At 43.6% G+C, this 13047-nt stretch overlaps 1 protein-coding gene across 1 annotated transcript in view; it reads right to left on the bottom strand.

Moving 5' to 3' along the window:
• The window catches only part of RNF150 (ring finger protein 150), a 120322-nt gene that overhangs the window by 45410 nt on the left and 61865 nt on the right, over window positions 1-13047 (bottom strand). The window contains exon 2 of the mRNA XM_086464308.1: window positions 1081-1331. Coding sequence (XP_086320434.1) covers window positions 1081-1331 — 251 coding nt within the window. The remainder of the gene's footprint in view (window positions 1-1080; window positions 1332-13047) is intronic.

Here is a 13047-nt window from a genome sequence, read left to right as displayed (position 1 = left end):
ATATGTTAAGTACATGTTACAGAATGTGTGGCAGTACTTTTCTCTACAAGATGATTATTAACACTCTCAGTTTTACTTTTCCTGCAGAGCAAGCAAGGCAACCCTCCTCCTGCCCTGACAGTAATTTATCAAGGGTCCAGAAACATCTCTGAATTACAGTGCATTTTTTTCCCCTGCAGTAAACTGGTTATCTCCTCAGATTTCATACATTGATGACATTTTCTACTGTACTATTAGAATGAAATGTAGAAGCCTCAGCTTCAAAGTTCTGCTGACGCTGAGATAGTTGCATCCAGACAAGAAAAGATTAAATTTATTATTATCATTGCTATTATTATTCATTGCTGAACTACCATAAAGATGCACAGTGCTCTATAAATCCAGAGGGCCTCAGGACCTAGGGCTCATTCCCACTGCTGCTGTCTTCTCTCCAGCTCTATAGGTTTTGGATCGCTTTCAGAGGGTTTGGACCAGATGCCAAAATTGAACGCAACGGTTTAATACTCTTGGTGGCTACCACTACAGCACTTTTGTGTTCAGTGATCATTGTCAACCGAACAGGGACGTGTTTGCCTTTCAAGCCCAAGACCCTTCTAAAGGAGTCCTAAAATGCAAACATCTTCTGTTCTTTTTTTCTTTCTTCACTTATCATGAATCCTTGTTTCACACACAGGCATTCACATACCTCACTATATTTTAGTCATCATTTTGATCTCAAGGTCATTAGTTACATACATTTCTATGTCACTTGGCTATACGTACCAAGGCAATTTGTTCACTAATAAAAATTATCAACTTTCTATTTCTTCTGTGTTTTGCATGGGAGAAAAACATCATAATATATATACACATTATATTTATTAATTTATTTTTTCCTGGATCCCATTTATACTGACAGAAGTCTTGGCTTTTCCCAAACACAGGCACATTCATATCCCCATTGTTTTCACTTTCTTGGTTTTTTTTTGTGTTCGTTTATCTTTTTTTATCACACATTCACAATTTCCACAACTTTTACTTTTAAGCTGAATCCCATGGTGATTTTTTTGAAACGCAAACAGCCATTCCAGCACTGCTTACCTGATTTCTGTCTCTGGCATTTGCGTAGCGGAATCGCTGGATGTAATAGAAGACCAGCCATGCCAGCGAAATGATCATCAGCACAATGAAGGAGATTGAGACGAACACCACAGAGGTCCGGCTGACGTACTTCTGCAAGTTGCGTGTCCCAATGGTTATGTACATCATCACAGTAATGTTCCTCTCCAGGAGGCTCACTATCTCTTTTCCTTTGGGTTCAGGAATCATTATTGCTACAACATCTTCTAGGCCTATCAGACAGGAGAGAGAGAGAGAGAGAGAGAGAGAAAAGAAACCGTAAGTTAAACAAGTGATCACCACATAATAAAACAATAAGAGGATGTGGCAAGGCCAAAAAACCCCCCCAAAACCCCTGCAAAACAGTAACAAAAAAGCTTCCCTTTCTCCTGCTGGTTTTCACCAAGAGGTAAGTCACATGGACCTAGTGAAGGTTTCAACTGCAAACAGTTTCACAGTGTGTTTCTACAAACTAATCTCACTGAGATACACAAAATGTGTTCCATGGGTTGACAGAAACACAGATTTACAGCACTACTGAGGCTTATCTAGATGAAATTGCTGTAAGCACTGCAGAAAGGGAGACATGCTGCAGCCAGCATCCTTCTGTCCAACACTCCATATACATTTATCAGAGCCCATTTTACAGGGTCATGAGTCTGACAGAGAAGCCCCTCCAAACTCAGCATTCAGATCAGAAATACTTTCAATCACAGATCCCCAGATGGTTTCACAACCTGAACGTACCAAAGCATCACTGCCCTCACCTGGGGCTGGCAACAGGAGAAGAGTGCAGGGACAAGAGCAACTCAACATGTTCCCAGCTCACCCACTGACCCGTGCTGCCAGAGGCTGTCCACAGCTTTCCTTTCTGTACAGTGCTATTTCATTTTACTTGCATTACATGCTGCTGGAAACTATTTTCCTTTCATAATTTTATGTCCCTTACGTATGTGACAAATCTAGTCTGAAATTATCTGGGATTGGGCAGCTTGTTAAATGCCTTTTTCTGCTTTATAAATAAACTATCTCTGCTTTAGGGTTTAGTATTAGGGATATTCTGATTTTCCACTTCACAAACAAGTATGTAGACAATTTTTACACCTAAGCTATTGTAACGGGTCTGTGTGGTAAGGTTTTGGTAGCGGGGTGTGTGTGTGCGGGTGGGTGGGTGGGGGTGTGTGTGTGTGTTACAGGGGTGGCTTCTGTACGAAGCTGCTAGAAGTTTCCCCTATATCAGATGCCGCCAATGCCAGCCGGCTTTAAGACGGACCCGCCACTGGCCAAGGCCGAGCCCATCAGCGACAGCGTTTTTCACCTCTGTGATAACGTATTTAACAGAGTGAAAAAGTTGTTGCGCAGCAGTAATTGCAGCGAGAGAGAGGAGTGAGAATGTGTGAGAGAAACATCCTGCAGACACCAAGGTCAGTGAAGAAGGAGGGGGAGGAGATGCTCCAGGTGCCGGAGCAGCGATTCCCCTGCGGCCTGTGGTGAAGACCATGGTGAGGCAGGCTGTCCCCCTGCAGCCCATGGGCGGTGGAGCAGATGACTGCCTACACCCCGTGGAGGGCCCCCACGCCGGAGTAGGTGGATACCTGAAGGAAGCTGTGACCCTGTGGGAAGCCTGCACCGGAGCAGGCTCCTGGCAGGAGCTGTGGCCCATGGAGAGAGAGAAGCCCACGCTGGAGCAGGTTTGCTGCCAGAGACCCCGTGAGGGGGGCTCACGCTGGAGCAGTCGGTTCCTGAAGGACTGCACACCATGGAGGAGACCCACGCTGGAGCAGTTCATGAAGGACTGAACCCGTGGGAAGACTCACACTGGAGAAGTCATGGAGGACTTTCTCCCGTGAGGGGGACCCCACATTGGAGCAGAGGAAACGTGTGAGGAATCCTCCCCCTGAGGAGGAAGAAGCAGCAGAAAACAACAGTGTCATGAACTGACCCTAACCCCCATTCCCTGTTTTCCCCCTGTGCCGCTGAGGGGGAGGAGGGAGGAAAATCAGGATCAAAGTTATGCCCAGGAAAGGAGGGAGGGGTGGAGGGAAGGTGTTTTAAGATTTGGTTTAATATCTCATTACTCCTCTCTGAGTTAATTGGCAATAAATTACATTTCCCTTCAGTTGAGTCTGTTTTGCCCGTGACAGTAAATGCTGAGTGATCTCCCTGTCCTTATCTCAACCCCACAAGCCTGTTGTTACTTTTTTTCTCTTCTCTCTCCTGTCCAGTTAAGGAGGGGGAGTGATAGAGTGGCTTTGGTGGGCACCTGGCATTTTGGCCAGGGTCAACCCACCACAGCTATGTTTGCAATAGTCAAATCCTGAATTGTACTAAATGGCTAAGGACAAACAGGATGTATTTTAATGTAGAAACGTGCTAGAAACAACGGCATATGAAATGATCACAACCTGGCATTTAGAAAGAAAGGTCAAACTGGGGATGGCTGAGGTCAGAAAGACGATGCTGGGGTGGGGTTTCAGAATTTCAGCTGAAATCTCAGGAAATCAGCCAGCATGTTGTTAACCCTAAGGCTACCTGTATTTTGACTATCGCAGGAGGACAAAGTCCTGCTTGCCTCAGGACATTCGTGGAGGTGGGAAGGGATTGCTCTGCCATGAATGGAGATGGGAGAGGGCAACTTGCATTTCCAACAGCATCTTCCTCCAAGCTGATATCCAGCTGGAGCTTCACTGCTGTAGCACTATTCCCTGGTCCTCATGGTCCAGCTCAAACATCTCTCCACTGAAAACCCCTGGGAGGTATAAACCAGGTTTTCAAAAGGTATTTAGATGCTAATGACCAGGAGGTGTGTAGCAGGATTTTGGATATACTAAAGCAGACAGCTGGGTGATGTTCAACGGAAAATGCTAACCATGGTGGCAACATTATCAAATTCTGCTGGATGCTTGGATTAATTTGAGGTACTGAAATACCTGTGACAGACTGTTGCTGCTCACACACAAAATCTGCTGCAAAGCTGGGAACTGAACCCTCCTCTCTCAAGTCTTGGAGCAGAAGTGCAAATACCACCACTCTTCCTCTCCTGAGACTTTCCATCATAACGCTTTCCAGATTATGAACAGCCCAGTCATGAATAGGGGAAAAATCAATAGTTTGGCCGAGTCAAGAGTTTTAGATATCCACCATAGGAATCTTAACCTTTCTGCTGATACTCCTCCATAAAGCATGAATAATTTTCAGCTATTTCCCTTTATTTGTCTAGTAAGAGCTCACCTTCAGCAGCCAAGATAAATCTATCTTTGCAACTCTTCTGATACCTGTTTATCACAAAAGGCTAATGCAAACATTAACCTAACAGCCTATGGAGAATTTGCCAAGTCTCAAAGCAGCTGAGAAGGGCACTGGTGCCATGCCAGTAATTTTCCTGCAGTCAATAAGACAAATTGTCTGGAACAGTACTTTGCTGTCCATGTGCCTGCCTCTTCTCTTTCCTTAAAGAAAATAAAAATTTCAAAATCACTCTACAAGAAAACCAAAGCAACTACCTCACACAAAAAGAACCCACAGTGAAAAATCCCGCAGCCAAAAATACATCAACTCCTCTCAAAAGCCACAATTCTGACCCACTCACTTGTCCAGTACGGACCTCTAACATCATCTTCAGTACAATCTGGGACACTGTGTGAATGATGTTACCTGAAAGCCTATAAAAATGGGAGATACAGACAAAAACATTTTCAGTAGAAAATATAAGGAGTATCTTAACTGTTTAATTATCTTTAATCTTCAATGTCTTAAAAAACTTTAATGTGTTTAATTATGTTTAATTGTATATAGCTTAGTTTACTTCTGGAGAACTATAAATAATGGGCACAAGCCAGATACGACATGCTGCAAATAAAGAATCACAATCACTTCTTCAATTATTAAATGAATATTTTTGTAATAATAAAAAACCCCACATCCCTGTAATGTCCTATCTGTCTTTAACAGTAAAGTAATGAAAAAGAGGGAAAAAAAAAATTGTGATCTCCTGCATAAATTTAACCTCATTCCTGTTTTTCACCACCTGCCCTTTCTGATTAAGCTATGGTGCAGCTTTCTGGCTTCAATTCACAGTGGAAACATAACTGGTTTTGAATAGGAGCGCAGCCACATGCCTCCCTTCTCTGCTCCTTCCTCCTTACCTCTCTCTGCCAGGATGGTCTATGGCCACCTTGGGCCTAGGCCTTTTAAGATACTTTAAAAAACACAAGATGCTAAGTAAAACTGCATTTAGAAACGCAAAGTAGAAGAGACAGCTATTGCAAGAGAAAAGCAGCTGCTTTTATTTATTCAAACCCTTAATATATTCAAATTTCAGCCTATCTGGTTATTTTCTTGGAAAACATTACCATTTCTAATGAAGCATTCTTGGAAACAAATAACCAAATCAGCAACAATTATAATCAGGAATTATTATTTTTTAAACATTTTATTGAGTTTACGATAATTTCTCCAAGGCACTATACAGAATGCTATTTGATCAATCAAGTCATTAAGCTAAGCTTTTAATCTCAAACATGCTCAATATTGGCAAGAAAAAAAAAGAAGAAAAAAGCAATTTATTTCCCTTTCCTCCCTTACACAACAAAATGTTTGTATTAGTTTCAGTATGTAATGGCACACGAGAAGCTCCGGCATATATGAAAACCATACACACTAAAGAAGGGAAACGATGTAACGAGACATCAATGTTACAGATGCATTTCTACGCCCAAGTACACATTTGTTCAGCAGACTTCAAAAAAGAGAAAGTATCTGGTAATACGTACTGATGCTTCTCTGGTGAGTTAAATGCTAATGATGCCTTTCATTAAACACACCCACAATGGTAACTGCATTTTGTGGCACTCTTGTTACCTAACACGTTTCTTTTCTTTTTCTGGCCAAGATTAATGCAGAGTTTGACACGAATTTTTATGTAGCTGTCAGGATGAATCAGATTCGTAATTCAAAGGTATTCAGGCTGCAGTGAATGGATTCTTTTTCTTCTTTTTTTGGCTTAGGAAACATTTACCATATCCATGCTCTCTCCTTATAAGCCAATAACAAAACAAGTAAGGTAGAACTTACAGGCATTTGCGAGGATTTAAATCTCTTTAACTTGTTGAAGTGTATTCGCCTAATCAAGTATTTCTGGGTGGAGAAAATGTGCTGCTGGTCTTCAGGCAGTTATTCTGCTTCTGTGCTCTGCACCCCAGGGCATTACGCAGGAGGGCCATTGGTATGGTTATCGGTGGGTGTTGGGACAGGCCTGGGCATTGCTGGCTGCAGGAGGGCCGTGCTGGAGAGCTGTGGACAGGCTCAGCTCATTTCCCAGTCACTGGGCCAAACGTGTAGCCCCGTGGCTAATCCATCGACGGCATAACAGCCGCACCAAGCTGTGGCTGCTTTGCTGTCTTACAAAGAGTTGCTCTGGAAATAATAGTTCTTGATATACTGATTCCGCCGAGCACTATACATACCTTCCTGTGTGGGTCATCCTGTGGCTTACCCCAGCCCGCAGGAGAAGGAGTCCCATCTCCTAATGAACTGCTACTAGCAGGAGGAACCGCTGAGTGAGGGAAGATGGAGATCAAGTCTGCAGCGGGCGGCAGCCATCTCCGACACCTTTGCGTGGCGGCAGATGACAGCGTTGCGAAGCAGCGATGAAGTCAGAGAGTGTTTTCAACAGCAAGATGCGTACTTCAGAAAAAGACCTAGAAGACCCTCTCCAAACAGTACTTGGCTATGGAAATACATTTCAGCTGGGATGCTTTTATGCAAAACGACAAACTTTTTCAAGTGTGACCATCTATTCACTGGTGACAGGAAAAGAAAGACTTCAGTTCTGTAACAGTGGCTTTTGTAGAAACATGAACAAATTTTATGGCCAAAGATGTACGTAAATCCTCCACCTCGGCCGCAGGCTGTGCTGATAAATCTGTCATATTTCTTGATTCTGCTCCGGGAGCTTCAGGGGTGATACTGAAAATGGTCCTCTGTTCTCCTAATTAGCAGTCAGGCCCACCAGTAGTGGGCTGCTGCTTTAATGATTTGTCAGTTTATGATGGACGCTCTAAAAAGTGGTATGTTTCTGACACAGATGAGATGATTTAATTCTTCATGCTTGGCAACTGCCAGAAGTCAGTCAGAGAAATAATTAATTGAATTATTTAAATAGAATTCCGATTTGGGAGGCATATAGAGTTTTCTCCAAGATATCCTATCAAAACATAAATAAGGATTTCTCTCATGTTGTACATAAAAATCAAGTACTAAAGTATTTTCTTTTACAGATTTTGTAATGGAAAACTGAAACACTATTTCAGAGTTTAGAAATTGCCCTGATAAAACAGACAGTGTTCAGTCCTGCTCAGAGCCCAGGAACAGAAACCTCACAGGAGGGTGCAAGAACCTAAGCAACTCTTCCTTTACCTCTTGAAGAAATAATTTCATTTTTAGGGATCAGTTTCAATAACTAGCAACTATTGGAAAAAAGCAACACAAACGCAGATCTAAACAGCCTGCCTGTGCCCAGCTCAGCCCGTGGCCTGTGGGTCCTGCCAGCCCCACGCAGCGTAAGCCAATTTGGCGGTGGTGGTTCCTGCGACCTCAGCAGTGCTTGCCCTGCACAAGGACTTACTGTGCTGCCAACCATTGCAGTGCTTTCCTGCTGTAGCTCCTGCTGCTTGCCTGCGTCTGTGCGAATGGATTTTATGGTATGATCTGGATGATGTGTAACATTTTAAAGCAAATTTGGAGCAAGACATAGACTTTTTAAAAAAAAATACTATATTGAGTATTTTGAGACCATCTAAGAAACCTGAAGGTGCACAAGCCCATGGGACCTGATGAGATACATCTGCAGGTCCTGAGACAAGTGGCAGATGACGTGGCTAAGCCACTATCCATCGTATTTGAGAAGTTGTGGCAGTCCAGTGAAGTTCCCGTTAACTGGAAAACGGGAAACATAATCCCCATTTTTAAAAAGGGAAAAAAGGAAGACCTGGGGAGTTACAGGCCAGTCTTACCTCTGTGCCCAGCAAGCTCATGGAGCAGATCCTCCTGGAAACTATGCTAGGGTACATAGAAAATAAGGTGACTGGTGACAGCCAACATGGCTTCACTAAGGGCAAATCATGCCTGACAAATTTGGTGGCCTTCTACAATAGGGTTACAGCATTGGTGGATAACAGAAGAGCAACTGATGTCATCTACCTGGGCTTGTGCAAAGCATTCAACACTGTCCCACATATCATACTTGCATTTAAACTGGAGAGACATGGATTTGACGGATGAACAAGAAATTGTCTGGAAGGTCATACTCAAAGAGTTACAGTTAATGGCTCGATGTCCGAGTGGAGACCAGTGACAAGTAGCATTCCTCAGGGGTGGGTATTTGGACCGGTGCAATTTAACATCTTTGTGGGTGACATGGACAGTGGCATCGAGTGCACCCTCAGCAAGTTTGCTGATGACACCAAGTTGGGTGGTGAGGCTGACATGCTGGAGGGAAGGGAGGCCATCCAGAGGGACCTTGACAGGCTGGAGAGCCCGTGCAAATCTCATGAAGTTTAACAAGGCCAAGTGTAAGGTCCTGCACCTGGGTTGGGGCAATCCCAAACACAAATACAGTCTGGGCGATGAGAGGATCAAGAGGAGTCCCAAGGAAAAGGACTTGGGGCTGCTGGTGGATAAAAAAACCAAGTATGAGCCAGCAATGGGCACTCACAGCCCAGAAAGCCAATCACATCCTGGGCTGCATCAGGAGAAGTGTGGCCAGCAGGTCAAGGGAGGTGATTCTGCCCCTCTACTCTGCTCTGGTGAGACCCCACCTGCAGTGCTGCGTCCAGCTCTGGCGCCCCCAGCACAGGAGAGACATGGACCTGCCCGAGCGGGTCCAGAGGAGGGCCATGAAGATGATCAGGGGGCTGGAGCACCTTTCCTAAGAGGACAGGCTGAGAGAGTTGGGGTTGTTCAGCCTAGAGAAGAGAAGGCTCTGGGGAGACCTTATAGGGGCCTTCCAGTACTTAAAGGGGACCTGCGGGAAAGAATGGGAGGGATTTGTTACCAGGGAGCGTAGTGGTAAGACAAGGGGTAACGGTTTCAAACTGAAAGGGGGTCGATTTAGATTAGACATAAAGAAGCAGTTCTTTCCTGTGGGGGTGATGAGACACTGGCACAGGTTTCCCAGAGAAGCTGTGGCTGCCCCCTCCCTGGCAGTGTTCAAGGCCAGGTTGGATGGGGCTTTGAGCAACCTGGTCTAGTGGGAGGTGTCACTGCCCATGGCAGGGGGATGGAACTAGATGATCTTTGAGGTCCCTTCCAACCCAAACCATTCTGTGATTCTATTTATTCTTTTTTCTCCAGAACAGCAGCTCAGCTGAAAAATTAGTACTGAAGAGGATGAAACGGAATCCATGGTGATGGTGCTGTAGTTGCGATTGTTAAAGCTATAAACAAGAACAGTCTGTTGGGCTATGAGAAGATACTACCTTTTGCTACAGACCTTGTTCTCTTTGAAAATACTTTTGCTTTATAATTGTGCTTAGTTTCTTTACAATTAAATTAAAAGGGAAATGGTATATAGGTTAATCAGATGGCATTTCAACTGAATTTTAATGCTGTAATTGTTCTAATACTTTCATAGTTACAACAAGGGTTCCAAGTATTTAAGACCATCCAGTAAGAGTTCAAATCTCAGTTCTTCTGTTCTATACCGTGCAATTGGTATAAATTGACCAGAATATCAGCTGTTACCTTTTTTTCTCCTTTAAAAAATAAACATAGGCTTATATTACATTTTTGTGAATTCAAAAATTACTTTTGGAAACCAAAGTGATATTTAGAAAAGCTGATTTCTGAGCCTCACCTGTTTCAGAGGAGAAGCAGTATAATACTGTTTAAACAACGTCCTAGACTCTTACGTAGGCCAGCTGGGAGGCATTACTGGTAAGAATGGTAATTCTTACCAGTGGTAAAATGGTAAAAGGACTGTTCCCTGCAGGAACTTTCCTTTATGGGGCATTCACAACATTGGTCTCAAATTGAAGTATCAGTAAATGAGACTACAGAAAAAAATTGGCAAAGAACAGAAATATATAGTAACAGTAAAACATAGTCAATACATCATATATCAGAGGTGAAATTACTACAAACTGTCATCTATAATCTCTTGCACAGACTGTCTCAATGGCAGAGGATGAGAAAGGACACCAATTTCTAATGAGGTTTCATAACAGATATGGGCAACTACAGATCACGTTGTTATTCAGTGAGGTTCCTCACCAAAGCAAAAAAGGTGGAGCTGAAAAAAATAGGAAGGGCTTCACAGGAGAAAATAAGGGGTTAAAAGACAGGGCCTTGGTGTTCAAAACATCAGAGTGCCACCAAGTACAAAAGGGCTGGAAGAGCGATTCTGGAAGGCAGGACTAAACAGTCAACTTGGCTTATACTCTTCCCCAAGCAGCTGCTGTTTGCCATCACGAGAAACACATTGTTGGGACAGATGTACCTTTGGTCTCAAACCATAGACATGCTTTCACACTAACTAGGAACTGAGAGTTTATTTCCCCCAGAGAGAAGAATGATTAAGTCAAGTTATGACTGTGAAACAACAGGGCCAAAGTCAGAGATCTGATTATGCCAGAAAGTCCCTCTCTGAGCTGGGACTCGGAGTGAGGAAACCACACTTGTTCCTGTGACCAGTGATGAACAAGAAAGAACAGGGGCTGAAACAGCTGGTGCCTCTTGCTTCTTAAAACCCCAGTTAGGGCTTGACCCAAGGCAGAAGGGCGCGTTTCCGATGTGGAGGCAGGAGGGTGGGTTGGTGGCTCAGAGCTGTGCACCACACATGAGCATGAAGTGTTCAGATGCCACCACAGGTGTATGAACACAGGCACAAAGCAGAAGAAAGCAGCAGCAAGATGGGAAATGTACCTGCTGGCCCAGAGAGATGGATTGCATCACCCCCTATGCTGAACATCACACCTGGGTCCTGCAGATGGGCCTGGCCACTCCTCCCAGTGTCCATCCCAGAAAGGTATCACGATCACCAAGGGCAAGGGGTTGGTGATGTTTTGGGCAGGATTTCACCCTACCGTGAGGAAAGGCTGCAAAGCGGGATGCAGAAGTCTTTGCCCACCCACTTGTGGGACCTGCAGGCGCTGCCTGCCCCTAGGTGTCCTCCACACAACAGCCCCACGCTGCCCTCGCACCCTGCAGGGTGGAGGAAGAGAGCTGCCAGCAGGGAAAGGAAAGCAGGAGTGTGACCATTCTCTGTCTCCGCTGCTAAAACTGAGACACTCCAGGCAGGCAGAGCTAACACCCTGCCAGGGTGCCCAGCCTGAGAGGGAAAAAAATGCAGGGGAAGGCTAGAAGCAAATACAGCATAGCAGCACATAGCCCTGCTTTTGTGGATATCATGCCACTGAAGTTATCAGAACATGAGTTTTCACCATATTTTTTTTTTTTTTTTTTTTTTTTTTTTAAACTCTAGAGCCCTCTCTTTGCAATGACCTAGGTGCTTTCATCCTCCCCTCCCCCACACTTCCAATTTGTTTTCCTTCTCTGTTTAAAAGCAGGGAGATATTTCCTTCAACTTATCCTCTCCCTCATTTCCCGCTTCTCCTTGGCACTGTTAGCACTCGCCTTGGTCCTTTGCCCGTCTTCCAAAACATTTAAGTGTAAATCATGTTTCCTTAAAAGGCAAATGCAGCAACCATGGAGAAAGGAGCAACACCTTTTCCCTACAGCACTTTTCCCATTTGTAAAAGAAGGAAACTTTTTTACGCAAACTATTTTTTTTTCTTAGACATCCTTATTGTCACAAAACACTTTTAATTGCAGAAGCACAAATATCTAGTAGGATAATTAAGTGACCTGTAAAGAAAAAAGACCTACTGATGTTAATGACTGGCTACAGTATTTAAGTGACGGATACAAAAGTTTTCTATTTGGTCCTGAAGAGAACAACAATAACCTCCAGCAGAGCTGTTCTCGGTTCATTTCTTTCATTGCTAAAACCAGGAGAGGCAAGATGCTTCTGGCTGTGATCTTTCCTATGAAAAAGCAGTCTGAGCTACTGTTTACTACTGTTTAGGGACAAAGAAATTTCTGTTCATGTTTTTGTAATCAACGCTGATCTTGCCAAGGCTGTAAGAGCTCAGACTATATTGACTTCCTCTGATTTTATGCAGAAACTGCTGCAAAGGAAAAAGAAGTAAAAAGCTACAACTCACAAAATCAAATTCAGCATGATAGCTGCATTTTTCCTGGGCTTGGTTCCCACAGCGTCAGCTCATCAGTTTGCTGAACTAACCAATGCTAATGAACCAACGTGGTGTTACTTATTCACACTTAATCACAGAACCTGAGAGGTTTCCTCAGACCCTAACAAACCAAGGCACAATTTTTTGAGACTGCTGCCTTAAACAGGACAGTACTTCATTGTAACTGCCAATCACTTGTACTGAAGATGTCTCTAGAAATCTCCCTTGGTTTCTAAACAATATATACTGTTAATGGTGTATGTCACTTGTTGTAAGTTCTGTGTTCTGGAATCTGCATTGCAATGATTTAGGATTTTTTTTTTCAGGTACAAGGTGACCAGACAGGCTCCTTCATGCAGGCCTTACAGCCAAGATATGCTCCAACTCATAGCAAAATATGCTATGGGGATAATTTATTAGTAAAATACAACCTTTTCAGAGTTGTGGCAAAACACACCCACTGTCTAAAGCAGAAGCTGCTTTGCTATCTTCAGTGGAACTGTGCCAAAAAAAAGCACGTTTTAAATAGCAGCTTACGTAGCCAGGTTAAGAGTACAATGCAAACCCAAGCTACTTACTGTACCTGGTGCTCTTAGAGCAGGTATAAATATATTTTCATTTACAAATGGGGAAACTAGAGCAAGTGTGTTGAATAACTCAGTAAAGGTTCTTGAAAGATAAGGGCAGAGCATTTAAA

The sequence above is a fragment of the Leptosomus discolor genome, chromosome 4, assembly GCF_034619465.1.
Source record: "Leptosomus discolor isolate bLepDis1 chromosome 4, bLepDis1.hap2, whole genome shotgun sequence".
NCBI classification, from domain to species: Eukaryota; Metazoa; Chordata; class Aves; order Leptosomiformes; family Leptosomidae; genus Leptosomus; species Leptosomus discolor.
Note: the sequence above shows the minus strand (reverse complement) of the source record. Positions and strands in the feature narration are given on the sequence as shown.